Below are 16,009 nucleotides of genomic sequence, written 5' to 3'. Positions count from 1 at the left end.
CAAAGTGTCAGGATGAAGTCGAGAGATGAATAGTTCTGCCGGTTTATTATAATTGGTAACTGTTTTGATGGAGCATGTTTCCAGCTTACCTACTTTAGGCCTCTGTTTTTTGATTTTTTTCCACTTGTTTTCAGCAACAACATTTTGCTTTGTTGAGGTGGATGAAAGTTTCAAAGCCTGAGATTTTGTTAAAATTGATTTTGTATTCTTTGTAGCAACTAGAAGCAAAAGATTGAACTTCTGCAGTACTTTGAGTATTTTCAGAACTAGGTGAGTCTACTGTACTTGTAGCACTTGGCTGTAAGCTAGGAAAAGCTGGTTTACCACAAACAGCACTGTTATTTTTTAAGAGTTTTTATCTCCTTCAATGAGGTATTGTCCTTTTTGAGTAAGGCAACATCATGCTTCAGTGAAGCAATATCATTGCTCATTGATGCAGCACCTACATTGCAAATATCCAGAGAAGAAAAATTGGTTACTTACAGTCACAATGGTCGGGGCAATAGGCTGCAGTCTTCTTTCGCAACTGCCATTTCATGTGTACTTCCACAATGTCTTTTACAGTGTTGTCAGCACTATCCTGACCCTTTCTCACTTTTTTCCTCAAGTGTTTTGGCCCAACATTGTCAGTGAAATGAGTGAAAAGCAGTTCTTTTGCAGCTTCTATTTTGTCTTGGGGATAATATTGCACAACTAGTTGACCAGCATATCATTCAATAGTTAAAGTTTTCATTCTCTGATGCAAATACCAAAAAATGGGGAAACAACTAGTTCTCCCATGCTACTACAAGAGCCAAAAATTTTACAATTGAAAATGATTCACAGTTAAAACAAAATTAAGTCAACACCTACTCCAGAATAGCTAGATATTTCTATCTATCTTACATATAGTTTTTGTTTTAGCAGGTTAATAATTTGTTTCATGTTTGAATACTAGTTTAATGATGTTATTGTCAAAATCGTTGGTTAGAAGTAAAACTTTAATTCATAATGCTGTTGGATACCCGTCAGATCTCCTAACCAACTTCCCACTAATGGAGTCGAGGTTAAAGCACTTTACCACTACAGGCAAATGCTAATAGTGAAGTGTAACAGCAGTGCAGTTCTATCTAATAATGAAACATTAGCTGAACTCATTCCGAAAGTGTTTTGGTTTGTGGAAAAAAGCTTCTTATGCCAGTGCCACATTTTTCGGATATGTGAGCTGGCCAGATAAAAACCAGACTACTTTTAGACTAAAGTTGCTCAAGGCGTTGATAAAAAGCTCTTTAACAGAAGAAATTGAAGTTGTTCAAAGTGTTCATGTCATGTTTGTCAAAATTGTTTAATGTTTCCACAGGTAAGTGTGATTTAGCCAAAAATGGTCCAGTTAAAAATGGAAAGATGAGCTGTAAATGTGACATTAGCCGGCAGATTCCTAGCAGAGAGCAGAATACCTAGAAACGATGTTATACCAGACAAAGCGTTTACCGGTATGCTGAATTAAAAAAAAAAGTCATATAAACTGTGCAGAGGAGAAACTCAATGAGCCAGAGGCTAAAAAGCTCTACGCTACATTTTATAGAAATTTAAAACTTGGAAAAAGGAGAAGTAGCATTGCGCAATGAAGTATTTCATCAATTGTGTTTTGGCGCAAAAAATATTCTACTGAGAAAGATTGCAGTACTCTCCCATTTCTTTGAGAAAAGTTTTTTTACTGCTCTAAAAACATTTAGGAAAGACGAATCCGTTACTGCAGAAAATTGTTTTAATGCTCTGAAAAATCTGATACAGCTGGAAATGCTAAAAAAATGTTCTTAACATTATGACTAATATAACGGCACTCAATACTGCATCAGCAAGAGGGATTTGTAAACGGCTAGTTAACTTTATAAAAGAAGAGTATGGAGATGATATGCTAACCCTGAGAGTGTTTATATCACTGCAATCAACTCTATAGAAATACAAAAGCTCAAGACAAAGTACAAAAAGATTCTGTTTTTAATTTCATAGCAGCCATTAAAACAGAGAGATTGAAAGAAGAAAACCTTTAGAAATCAACACCAAAGTTAAATAAAAAATCACAAGAAATATTTAAGGAATGCTTAATTGGCAATTTATCCAATTACCTGCAAAATGGGAAAGTTAAGGACAGCGATGATGCCATGCCTGACAATAAACTAAAATAAATTGATAACTCCATTAGGGATTTGTCATAACTATGACCACTGATATCTCGAATCAGTATACTTCATTGATGTGTTACTTTAATTCGAATTTTCATGCAGCAGTACTGTGCGGTCGTATTTGCGTCAAAGTGTTTCGTTATTTCATTATGGTCTTTTTTCGTTCGTTACATCTTGTTGCTTTTTGTACATTTAATGCAAGAGCATATTGCATATTATTTTTAAGTCATAGATTATTAAATCATATTTTGTAAATAGACAACAGCGGATGCAGAATGCCCAAGCCCACAGTGCAGATGTTTTCTGGTACAACTACTCAGAGTAATTTTCTGAATATGTTACTGCTTTAGTGCCGTAAGATGGCGTAAGTAGGAGTTCGCATAACCGAACTAACCTAAAGATCAATTTTTTGCGTGTAACTTTTTTCTAAAAAAATTTTTTTAACAAAAACAAAAAACTTTAACAAAAAAAGTTTTTTTGTGAAAGTTTTTTGCGTGTAACGTGATTTGAGAAAAACATTCCTCTTAGAGCAGATAGAAATATGGCAATTCTGAGTATTTTGAGCTAACAACCAACTTTTTACTCCATGTGGTTTATGAGTTAAGAAATGGAGCTTTTAAAAGCTTTGGGGGAGCGGGGGAACTCTAAACGTTTATATTTTTCTCTCAAAATTTTTTTTGGGTGATTTGACATGATTTCCCATCTAGAAATGGCTATTGGTCATGTCGGAATGCAACACTCTATTGCCAATAGGATGCAATGGTGAAGGCCTCGGATAACAAAATTCCTCATTTTTACATTATTTCAACGTGTGCAGACGTTGTAAAAATGAAGGATTTCGCTGTCTGGGGCTACGCATCAAAGTTCACGTATTTGCACTTTCGTTTTGCGAAGTTATTGTAATTGTCTTCATTTCAGTGGTCGGAAATTAAAATAATAAAAGCAGTGCGAGTTTGCATTTATTTTTAACATTTGACAAAGTGTTGAATATGCATATGCGAAACATTTGAGAAAGAGAATCAGTCGCAACTGTCATATTGCGTTCTATACATTGATAACAAACGTCAAATAGAAGGCGTGAAAAAAATCAAAAAAACTTTATTTCACAATACACTTTGCACCCACAGTGGCTATCCTTTCAAAAACGTCACAAGTAATGACAGTTGGTTTCATAAGTACAATAAAACAATATGTCCTAAGTACTAAGCAGTGATAAATATATTGTATCTCCATTGTCCACCTTAACCGAAAAGAAAAACGACAATCAATTTTCAACTGTATGATAACATTAACGGGCAACGCACTTCAAGGGCATAAGATTGAAGATTATGATTCTCACAACCAATCATGTTTAGGAGTTGATTGCAGCCTAACAGTTAATTGAAATAAATGTAAGACCATAATAGCACGCGGTATAGCGGTACGGGATTAAAAAAAACTAGATAGTGCCAAAAGCCAATGTCAGGAGAAAAATATAATTCAATTTGTATTTCAGTGTAAACGCTCACATGATAGACAACTGTGGAAACACTCTGGAGGGGAACCAATTGGCAGTTGCTTCCCCTCCAAACAGCTTAACACAAATATCAACCCATTAGGCTCACACTTTTTTGGTAAAAAACATAGAATTTGCATTAAATGTGTGGCCAGAGAGGCCATTGTTGTGACGAAAGTTCATCGAAAGTGACCCTTATTTCAAAATTTTTCGAACCAATGCTTATCAAACTGCTAACAAAGATTGCACTTCCTTTCGTTGAAGCATATCGCATTGGGAGATTAATGAGTGTGTACTCTGTTGGAGTAGCGGGGTGGACGTTGTGACTATTTAAGTGTACCACAAGGGTCGATGCATGGAACGACCGGTTGTTCAAGCTTACAGCCAGACAGTGATATATAGAAATTCGGCTGACCACAACCCTCAACCTCAAAGAACCAAACCAGAAGGTTAACCTTCACAGCAACACATTGCCATTGACCACCAACTGTATGTATCAAAACAATGAAAACTGCTTAAGCAACCCATCACATGTCTTCGCTTGAAATTACGCAACTGTGCCACACTCTTGTTAATCACCTAGGTAGAAGAAATCTTTGAAACCAATGTAAGCATATGTTCAACGTTTGATACTCCATTGAAATAAATCGGTTATACGCGACAGAAACTTCACTTTCATGAGTTTCTTAAAGTTGCTGTACCACCTGATTAAGTTCAAACGTGACTTTACCTTTTCAGCGGCAGACATAACCTCGAATTGCTTTATGATAGCTGGGAGTTCTCGCCAGTCTTTTATGAATATCAAAGGTGCATTGTGCTCTTTTAAAAGGTGATACGGAGATGTCCAGTTCGATGCCACGCTAGGAGAGATGTTGCATTTTTCTGAGGTAGGAAGATTTTCAACAATAGGAACTGATCCTAGTTCCATGGCTTCGTAAGTTCGATAACATTCAGCATTTTTCCCCGTAGGTGACAGGGTTAAGTCGCTATTGGCTACCACGTTTTGATAAGCAGACAGGCTTTCAATACTTTCATCTTCAACCCACCTAAACCGACAAAAAATGTTGAGGAATAATACTGTTTAGAAGATGCAGATTTCGAAGTACCACTGTAACGATGAAGTGAAAGAACTAAAATGTGTTAAATGTATGTAGTTATAGCTTCAGATTTTTATTAGCTCTTCTATTTCTGCATGTCGCTTTTGCCTTGTTGTTGAAACCTGGGAGACGTTTGGTAAAAGCATTATTCTCTAAGAATGAACATCCGTATTGAGGGAGCAAGTCTTTTAGGCGCAGACAGTTAGGCATCGGTCAAATAGGCGCGCACACTGTGGCGTCAAGATATTTAGGTGCGGAGCACTGTGGTGCCCGTTCATTTAGGCGCTATTCCTAGTAAAGTCTGCAGATTGTATCCGCTTGGCAGGTAGGGCAATACTTTTCAAACAAAATGTTATATTGAACAGAAACATATATTGTTTTGTTAATGCGTGTGCATTTATTTGTTGTTAGTCATGGCTTCAGTGAGTGAAGCTGCTTTATCCAGCAATGCTTTTCACACAAAATGTTACATTGAACAGAAAAACATGTTGCTTTTTTAATGCGCGTGTTCGGCATTTATTTGTTGTTAGTCCAGGTTTGTGTCGGCGAAAGCTTTATCAGTAAATTATTCAAGTTTCTGAACATGACTGAGTTCACTTTTAGTTAAGTCAAATAATAACTACACTAAACATCAGTAAAAAATATACCGTAGCCTATATTCAAGCGGGTGGTATGCTTGAGTAAAGAGTAACTTAGTTTTCCGTCAAAACCCAGACGAGGTTTTGCCAAAGCTGAGCTGACACAATCTGCAGACTTTACTAGGAATAACACCTAAATGAACGGGCGCCACAGTGCTCCGCACCTAAATATCCTGACGCCACAGTGTGCGCGCCTATTTGACCGGCGCCTAACTGTCTGCGCCTAAAAGACGTGGACCCCGTATTGGTGAGCTACCATCCTCTTCGACAATACATTGGCATAATGTGCTTATTGAATAGCTAGCCAACTGAAAAGCTGGGGTTTTTTTTCGGTCATTGACCGTTTTTTTAGCAAAATATCCGAAAAACAAAATATTATAGTCAATTCGGTCAAAATGTCCGAAAAATTATATAGTCAATTTAGTCAAAATGTCCGAAAAAAATAACGTTTCTCAGCGAAACTTGTTGTAGCTAGTCAGAAAGTGCAAATTTTGGTTTGTGTCAGCTGCTTTAAGAAAGGAAATATTTTCATCAAAAAAAAAATGATCAAAATAAATAAAAAATGACCGAACTTTTTCAAGTCATTTCGGACAAATGACCAAAAAGTCTCAGCAAAAAAAAACAGCTGAAGAGATAGGATTGAGACATCGCTATCATTAAACTACTAACAATACTGTCAGTATTTTCAGCTTGAAAATGTTACAACGGCAAAATTTCTTCATAAAAACTTATCAATGCCACAATATAGCTTTGGTTGAAACGTAACAAATTCTTATGCTTTTAGTGTAGTTTAAAGATATAAAAACTACAGTTCATCGTAAATATCGTAAAAGAAAATAATAGAACTTTATAAAAATAATTAAAGGTTTAATTAGCTTCAAGTGGAAGTTTATAGTCTTATTTTCCAGTACGTTTTATTTAACTGTATTCCGACAAACATAAATAAACAATACATAGGCCTACAACTTTTTCTTACTCTATTTATTCTAGTGGTTCTCAAACTGTTTGTCGCATTGTTCGACATTTCAAAAGGCACCACACAAAGCTTCAGTTTCCAAACTTAAAAAATTTCATATAAAGTATTAAATTAGCATCAAAAGTATTAATTTTTAGTCCTGTGTGTCAACATATAGTTTATAACATAACTTCGTCAATGTTCATTGATGTCATCAATCGTTGTGCATCGCGATTTCAGCAAATTCTCTAATGAGCGTTGCACCAAAAATAAAGTTTGAGAACCACTGATTTATACAGTACAACAGGTTTAACTACAACACACGATTCACCTTTTTCTCCACTTAAAGTTGCATTTGTCAAATGCAGAATCTTCCACAATTTTCTGCAACTTTTGCCTTGAAGAATTTTGATGCATGGTTCCATAAAAATTACAGGTGTATTTTCTTGATTTTGTCAGTGGTACACTAACCTGTTTTGACCCAAACCCTCGGTATCTACATAAGAAAACACCAAGCCTGTTCAATGCAGGGATCACAGTGTAAAGTGTTCATTTGTGTTTGAAGTAGGGTCAGTAAACTATATTTTTATGAGGTTCTAAGGAAGCAAATTTAGTGAGCACTTTTAGTACAAACAGTTAGTCAATTACATAGACCTAGATTTGAAGTGACATGATTACTGATTCTGGTCATTTTTTTATTCAAAAACTTTGACGATGCTTGAAGTAAACGAGATAATATGTAATGTATCAAAAAAATAAAACTTACGATGCAACTCCAAGTGGCCAGGAAAATATCTTCTTATTGTCGATTATAGCAGAATCATACACAAGAAAAACTAGTCGTAATCTTGCATCCTGCAAGTACTGGTATATCCACTCATTATTGCAGTATTCATCTCCGAGCAGCAGTAGACCAAGGTTTGATATTTTACTGTTTCTTAAAATGTAATCTAACCATGCTTTCGAATGTTCAACGGCATCAGCATCTCGACCATTCAAAACAAGAAACAAGTGTTCTTTAAGAAGCGGCATTCCATGTTCAGGCCATAACCCATAACCAAGTCTATACCTGCATGAATCATCATCATTCAAGCGTTTGTTACAGCTACCGCAAAATGACTTCGGACCTTTTTACCAAAATTTACGCCAGGTTGGTAGCTGTGCGTTTTGCATCAGATCATACCATTAACAATAAGGATTGTGACTAACAATGCGAAGATTGTGAAAAATGTGAAGAAGGTTATAATAATGCAATATGACAAATTATTAAGAAAGGTCGATAGTTTTTATTAAAAAATTTCATTGTATACAAAATGCTTGTTTTTCTTGAAAATTTAGAAAGGTCCGAAGTCATTTTGCGGTAGCTGTATATATTTATTTGTCAAATCACAAATTGTACTACAATTGTTACTCTATACAATCACTACATTTTTGGAAAATTTTCAATTCAAATCAGTTAAATAAGATACTATATTCAAAGTAGTGTCATGGTATGAATCCTTTTTAAAAGACTTGAAATTAGGCATCCACCTCAGCAATAGATAGCTTGCATGACCAAGTTAAAACTTGGTACTTGAAACAAGTTGTAATGACTAATTTGAATTTTTCTATCGTATCATTACAAAAAAAACACTGCAAATTCACTTCCAACTATTGTTTTACAAGTAAAATATGATATATACCGGTACATATTCTATACCGGTAATATTCTATTTTTCCTAGAAACTTTAAAGTACGGTATTTCATTCACAAAACAGTTTCCAACAGTAATAACTGAAATTATACACACTGTACCTTAGACTGCAGACAATGGCACATCGTTTCGGCCTTGTGGCCTCATTAGTGCAGTACACTTAGTTGTTGTACCTTTGATATATATATACTATAAATTTAAAACATACACACCATATCTGCACATCTTTTATTTCCATGAAACCATCATACCATCCATTTTGGTTTGCTTCTGAAATTTTTCCTTGTAAAATATCTTTCCACAAGTATAAACCAACTCCACTTGTGTCCCATATGTCTAATAGCTTGGCATGTGTCTCCTCAACACTAACTGCTTGATTGGTGGGGTTGCGGTTTATGATCACATCTACAATTCATACATTCATAATACAAACAAAAACTTTTTACAATAATACACTAGCATAGAGATTCTTGCACGAAACATTGTTATCACAAGAATAGTAAACAATCTTAGAAAACCGTCTGGTATTAATAACACCTCAACCAAAAACAGCTCTGAAAGCAATGGCAATTAAGAAACCGCAACATGCCAGCTGAATCAACCCTTTAAGCAACGATGTTGCCAAATGGTCAAGTTCTTAATCTTGTTGAGAGCCCGTCATCTTACTGAGAAAAATATTGAAGAAATGTGCAAGTGTTGGGAAATTTTGCATGAGGTTTGCGGTCTGAATGATACAAACAAGCTTTAACAAGCAATAAAAAAACATTTAAACGAAACTTTTAATTCCAACAATCAAATAGAATTAACAAATAATCACAGTGGCTATTCTTACCATACATGGTGAATATAGCCTCAGAAGCTATATGCACCTGTTCACTTAAGCATGATGTATTTTTTCTCCCAGGCTTCTCTCAATAACAAAGAAGTTGCGTTTTTAACGTCTAATCTCGACAAATTTTAGCGTGAATGTTCATGTCTCATAATGACTGCATCGGTCTCAAATTCTAAAGGGCGTCGATTTGACACTGCCCAGAAGTGTTTTTTTTTTCTTAGAACTTTATCTATATTATAATAGTGCTTTTTTGCTGCTTCCAGCCGTAACAATATAAAGAATCAGGTTGAGTTGTTAAATTTTTTTAAATTTTGCTGGAGTTATAGAATTTCTCTTGGTAAATTGTCGTTCACCAAAAGAGGTTGACCATGTTTGCCAAATGAACTTGGACATGATCTTTACTACACAACTGTTTGCTCCAGGTCACTGAGTCAAATTTCTTTTTATGTTATTTGCTAGCCAAGTTTACGAAAATGACTGATTTTATGCACTCTTTTCACTGTCAACGAGTAAGTTTGGTGGCTGCAAAATTAACAATACTTCTTTTAAAAAAATAATTTTATCATATGTATTATTTAAGGGTTTTAGTTTTGCCATTTTCATAATGCTGCCACCTTCACACATTTATTAAAGCATGAGTGACTTTGTGTTTGCACTTGGCACTATGGTTGTGCAAAAAGATATGGAGCCTATGTAATAACACGCCTGAGTACATAATTGAGGTCATCATCTTGCTTGAGTAAACACAATATATGGTAAATATAGTCTCTCCCAAAACTAATATTCTAAACTTTGGCTAAACCCATCAAATAATTGAATACAAATATTAAGGGCATACTTTATTGATGGGGCCTTAGCCCATGTTAGTTATGCGTATTATTGCACAACTAACACAGCATTCTGTTACCGAAAGTAAATTGCTACATTGGTATTAATTGTATACTTTTGCAAACAATGTGCCAGTTTATGCCGGCAAAATTTCTGCATTTTCACCATTAGTGATTGAATTGAATTGCCCACCAACAAATACCTTTTGCACAAAATTTAACACAGTAGGTTAGTTACCTAATGTTCATATTATATCTGACGCACATGTTGTACATTAAAACAAACAAATTCAACATTACGCTACCATTCACTGGAAAGCAAACCTATAAACAATAAAATTGCATATCATTGTCTTTGACAACTGTTAGCAGCAAAAGTGTTGCATGGCTAAATGCGCACAAATTTGATTAAAGAAATACATCTTCTTTTAACAAACTTTCCTTCAGCTTTCAATATCTTACAAGCTTGTTAGTCGGTTGCATATACAAAAGGCAGGGCAATTGCTCCCTTTGCCACCCCCCCTGACTATGCAGGCCTCTGTTTATTGATTACAGAACTCTACCAGCTGGCCGGGTAGTCTAGCAATTTAGCGCAGTAAAATTAAAAAATTCAAAGAAAAATATGTTCATACGCTTAGTTAGCATTAAATTAAACAAAATACTTGGGAAAACTCAACACTTGAGTGTACATTACCTGGACTACGGTTCCTGTAAGAAAAATTGAAAGATACTGGATGTTTCCTTTGTTTGTCGTACCTTTTTACCATTGAGTATGCACTAAATAACGAAATAATGCCATAAGACAAGCACATTAATAGCATAATCATTGGCTTTCTGTACCTCAAAAACATCGTGCAGCTATTCAAATTCACAAAATAAACAAGTGCTCAAGCAAAGCAAAACTGGGTTTGTTGTCCCTGAAGTCAATCAAGCATGCAATTTTAGCTGTTCAGTTTCGTTTTATTTTTGACCTTACAGAAAGTTCAGTTCAGTTGATTTTTTTTCTAACCGGGTCTGAAATAAACGCTTAACCCTATCTGGTATTCGTTCTGTTGATGCTCGAAAAGCACAAGACGGGATTTTAAAGCCCGCCCTGACAAATGGCTAATAACTCGGCGGCTAAATACCTCACATTTGAGAAACTTGAGACGCACATGGTCTAATGCTTTTATTATTTTTTGTAATCATTTATTTTTAAAACAATCAAGAAAATGAAATATCTTCTGACAGGTGTCAAACCCACGACAATTGCATTTTTAAAACACATGTGGAGTTTATGTATTCTGAGTAGCCTACATAAGTTGCAAAAAAATCCCTAAAACACCACTTTTACAGGCCTTTAGTCATTTCATGGCCGATTTTGTTCGTTCGAATTTTGTTTTTGATGATTAGTGAACATTTGGAGGAGGGTCGCTAATCCTCAGACCCGTTGGTCAACGTTGCCTTGCATGCGAGATTTTTTTTTCGCGCAATGATCAGAGTCAACATTGAAACGATATGAAAGCCAACGTTCTTCTTCTTCTTCTCTCGTTTGACTTGTAGTAGCTTAGATTGGCAATGCCTCATCGTGCAGCCATGATTGATTGATTGAATCTTTATCCTCGGACTGGGAAAGCTTCTTGAAGAGCTTAATCCTGGCAGTTTCGCATACTTGTAGAGGCTTTAAATCACTGACGCAGGCCCGGTCACCGAGATTGACAGAGTGAAGTTTCCGATTGTTGAAGTCTTGTTGCCAAGGAACTATTCTATCCATTAGATGCCGCTGAATGGAGAGCAGTCCTTAACGTGCGTTGCTCAAGCGCACACCCCGAGAGTCCAACCAGCGCCGCTTGATCTCGAAGCTTCTTCGTTCCAGAAGTCACGCGCTAACCAATTGAGCTATCGGGGCGGATACGGTAGTTGGGTCCAATTGTCGAATGCCAATGATTCCACTTGGGGGCCGTAAGATGGGGCATTCGTGAAGTATGTGTTGCATTGTTTGTTCTGCCGCTCCGCCAGTGGCTCCGAGAGGGGGGGGGAGTCGGGCCAGTTTCCCCCCTAGCAAAACATTGTAGCTAAAGGAAAAACGAGTAGTTTTTTTGTTTTTGCACTTTTGAGGGGGCCCCATTTTTAGTACTAAAGTAAAAATGTACGGTACCAACTATATAATCAACAAATTCTGAAGTGCGTAGTTCCAAGTATTTCTCAATCATTGTAAATGTCACTCTTGATGCTTCTCATCAAGAACAAATCATTTTCGTGTTAAGGTAGGCGATGTTGAACAGCTTCAAGACGTAAAATCTGAAGCTGAAATGATTTCTGTATCACTGTGAACGGTTTCGATTATATTGATAATTTCAACTTGAAAACTGGCGCTGCTTAGCTAAGCGAGAACCATTTTTGCTTGACAACTGAACCTTAACTTCAAAATCTGCGTTGGCCAGGCATAGGATGTTGTAGTTTGACTGTATACTGTATACTTGACATGTAGTTTGACTGATAACTGTAGTTTGACTTTCCCACATAACTTATGATAACTCAAAATTTGCTTAATAGTTTCTAATAAGTTCACAATTATAAAGAAAGTAAATCCTGTATATTTTTTGTTTATGGATCATCATCAGTCATCATTTCCGCCTGCAGCAGATTGCGCATCAACATGAGTTATTTGCTTCCAAGAGTGGCGATTTTGAGCCAGCGCGCCCAGTGACGCCAAGTTGAGTCCGGTCCATGATCGAATGTTGTCTTGTCATCGTTTTGGTTGTCTGCCACGTTTTCTTTTTCCTTCTACTTTTCCTTCTGTGCAAACCTTGCTGATTCCGAATTGTGATCTTTTAGTGTGGCCGAACAGTTTTAAAACTTTTGATTTTATTAACTTATTGCTGCAATTGGATGTAATTTTGTCATAGTTAAAAGATCTTCTGTTTTCGTGTGGTCAAGTGGCCTTTTGTTGGTCATGCTTCTCATGATGTGATTTTGGAAGATAGTGAGTTTTTTCTTTATTTGAGTTTTTTGTTTATGGATGTTGTTGCTTAAATCTAGTTGGAATTCATAATGTTGTCTACAGACAGCGTTGTTCAAATGTCTTTTCATTTTTGGAGTAATTGATTGTAAGCTAGTGGCATTTTTAAAGTTATAGTCCAGTCAGAGGAAAAATTCTGAAAAATCTAAAGAAAGCTGTCCTATCATCTTGCAAAGAAAATTGACTTCGAGAATGTAATCAAGGCGTGGTGCAGTCAAACCCAATGCTTTACATTACCCTTTTGCAAATGAAGCTCTAAAGACGTTTCTTAAATGCATCAAGTTGGAATCAACAAGAGCTTGATCGGAAGCTGAGTCAATGCTAAAGTAGCCATACAACAGTTTTAAATTTGTGACTGCTTTGCATTATGTGGATTACGGTCCTAAACAAGATTCACTGATGAATTAAATGAAATTAAAGGAAGGTGTAATCTAAGTAAGAGAAAGCTGAGAAGAGTAGGCTATTACTCGCAAGCTAAAGTTTCAGTGGCAATTATAAATTTAAAAGTAAATAACTTTCTTTTCCTGGGGACAGAACGCTTTTATAACTCCACTTAACAAGCTGAATCATTCGAAGGAAATGGATTCTACCGTACTTTGCAAGGGATTCGATAGTTGTTGGAATTGACAAATGTATCAACAAACTCAAATATATCGTCGATGAGTTTGAAGTTCCATGAAAATTTCATCGTATGTCTGCTGTGCAGTTGCGGGCATGTGGGACAAATTTAAACCATTTGTAGGCTACCGTACAACAATGACATTTTTCAAGACATTTTGGATGAGTTGGTACTTTTGACAGAAAGCCACACAGCAAGCTTTAGCTGCAAACCAGAACGAACCACCCCATAATCTCTACACAAGGAATCATTGATTGCAACTTTCGAAAGGTTTTTCCAAATAGTTTTGTTATGATTTTTTTTGTGTTCTGGTAGCTACCTCCAACGGTTGCGCTTTGAGAACGTGGTTTTAGCAATTACTGCAATTTGTAAAGAATTGTTTGCGCTCCAGTAGTAGGCCTATGACTCAAAACCGATTGAAAAGTCTAACTATAGGCTACATGTTGTGCATCAATTCAGACGTCGCAAAATTTTATCATTTGATGCTGTGATCCGTAACTTTGCATTGCAAAAAGTTCAGAAAGGGTTGAATTAAATCAGGGATGTCCAAAGTCCAGCCCGCGGGCCAACTCCGACCCACGAGACGTTTTTGTATGGCCCGCGCCTGCTGTCATACAATGTGTTATTTTTGGCCTGCAGTCATTCAAAAATCATATAAATTCAACTTGCAGTTTTCAGAAAAATTAGTGTGGCTGTTGGCCCGCGAACTCTTATTATCAAATCTGGCTCGCCTGGAAAAAAGTTTGGACACTCCTGAATTACAGTAGATGCTTGGTTGAACTATTTTCGTTGCCTGTAGGCCTATTGTGTGTTTACAAAGCTTTCTAGACAAAATAGTTTGTCTCAATGGCATTTTTGCTGCAAGTATAATCCAGTGATTATGATGACTTTTACGTTGAACGAAGTTCTTTTCATGCTGAGGAAAGTAGGCTAATTTCAGCTTAACACGAACATGCAACGCATTATTTGCTAAAAGTATTATGGGGCCCATTTTTCGTATTGTTTCCCGACCAGTGCTAATTTCTCTCGGAGGCCCTGCGCTCCGCAGACACATATCGGCGTATTATGCAAACCCCACCTAAATATATTAGCTCCAGTGCAGCCAACGTCACATCTGATCCTGTTCAATGTGACCCAAAGCCAACGTTGAAACGATATAGGCCTACCAGCTAATTTTTGAAACTGAACTTATAAAAGCCAACTTTTGAAACTGTCGAAAAGCGATATGTAGTCCACTATTTGAAACCAGGGATATCTAGAGAAGGGGATATGAAGGCTCGAAGCGATTGCCTTATTCTCATGACACTACCAGGGCGGTAGTTTGTAGTGCTTTAAACATGTGTTTCTTTTAAAATCATAGAAACTTTTGTAGTGTAGCTGGTACAATGAGTTACGGAAGACAGTTAGCAAATGTTACGTAGAGCATATTTAAAGAATACTTGTTTACAAAGTGTTACGGACAATTTTCATATCAAACGTCATATAAAACTTTTCAGGTCTACTGAATCTTAGCGTATTACGTCATGGAAATTTCTAAGAAATGAGCAGATTGCAAGACCTGTAAAACATTGCAGTTGCAGCATAACATTACATCATCGTTAAATCTTGAATTGCACAATCGTTTGAACACATGCTGAAACACTACATCATCGTTAAATCTTTAATTGCGAGGCAGGTGTGGGCCAGGCTTGAACAGGTGTCAGCCAAACTTGAAACAGGTGCTTGAATAGTTTATCATTGCTTATCATTATTACGTCACATAAGATGCTTACGTGCGATTTGGAATATTGCAAATTATTCTCTCATTCGTAAAATTGTAGCTTGAAAGTTGGTCGCATATTTAATTGTTTTGCTTAGTGCTTGCTAGCTGAACGAAATTTCCGTCTTTATCCAAGTAATCTGTTCTGTAGTGACAAGTTTTAGTGGCGTACGGTGTTGCGTACCAATTTCGACAGCCTTGGGCTATTTTTACAGAAATACACTTTTTGAATAGACGTTTTCAAAAGAGTGTTTCTTTCGATCATTGCATACAGTCGAACGAATCCGGGAATCTTATGTTACAATTTTCCCACGAAGAGATTATGGTGTACCGTTGTGACCACAAAGATAGTTGAAAAGTTACCAGTAAGCTGTTTTTTTAACAAAACCTCATGCGGTAGGCTAGTGGCTAGATGTAAAGCAAGTATATGGGTAGTTGAATTAACAAGTAACCATGAGCAATTGAGCATGCTGTGATTATCCAGGCCTGATGCTATAATAGCGCAATGCAAGTTATCATAACAAGATTTATTAAACTACTATCGGTGCCAATTGTCATTTTACGATAAACACAGATTATTTACGATAAACAAAAGCCCTTCTATTGTCAAACGTAATAAAAGCCTTCGTATCCCCTCCTTTAGATATCCCTGTTTGAAACTGGCGAAAAGCGATATGAAGTCCAATTTTTAAAACTGACGAAAGCCAACGTTTAATTAAACGATATGAAAGCCTACTTCAGAAACTTATGAAAGCCAACTTTTGAAACTGATGAAAGCCAACGTTTAAACGAAAATGTTGTAGGCCTAAGTATGAGCTTCTTATCATGACTTTTGGTTGAGATGCAGGCATGAACACTGGACATGGGCGTTGAAAGGGGGGTCTATAGGTGGTACTTTTGAATCCGGGCCCGGAATATTTAAGGGGCC

At 36.4% G+C, this 16,009-nt stretch overlaps 1 protein-coding gene across 1 annotated transcript; it reads right to left on the bottom strand.

Moving 5' to 3' along the window:
• Positions 1 to 3,108: 3,108 nt before the first annotated feature.
• Positions 3,109 to 10,568, bottom strand: LOC145782229 (ribitol-5-phosphate xylosyltransferase 1-like). The gene is made up of 5 exons (XM_082594005.1): positions 10,397 to 10,568; positions 8,256 to 8,448; positions 7,117 to 7,419; positions 6,682 to 6,846; positions 3,109 to 4,706 (listed from the first exon to the last, which is right to left on the bottom strand). Exons 1-5 carry the CDS (start codon positions 10,551 to 10,553, stop codon positions 4,280 to 4,282), a joined length of 1,245 nt encoding a protein of 414 aa, XP_082450131.1. The 5' UTR covers positions 10,554 to 10,568; the 3' UTR covers positions 3,109 to 4,279.
• Positions 10,569 to 16,009: the final 5,441 nt, after the last annotated feature.

The sequence above is a fragment of the Aplidium turbinatum genome, chromosome 13, assembly GCF_918807975.1.
Source record: "Aplidium turbinatum chromosome 13, kaAplTurb1.1, whole genome shotgun sequence".
In the NCBI taxonomy this organism is placed as follows: Eukaryota; Metazoa; Chordata; class Ascidiacea; order Aplousobranchia; family Polyclinidae; genus Aplidium; species Aplidium turbinatum.
The sequence above is the reverse complement of the archived record's forward strand: the minus strand, read 5'-3'. Positions and strand labels throughout refer to the sequence as shown.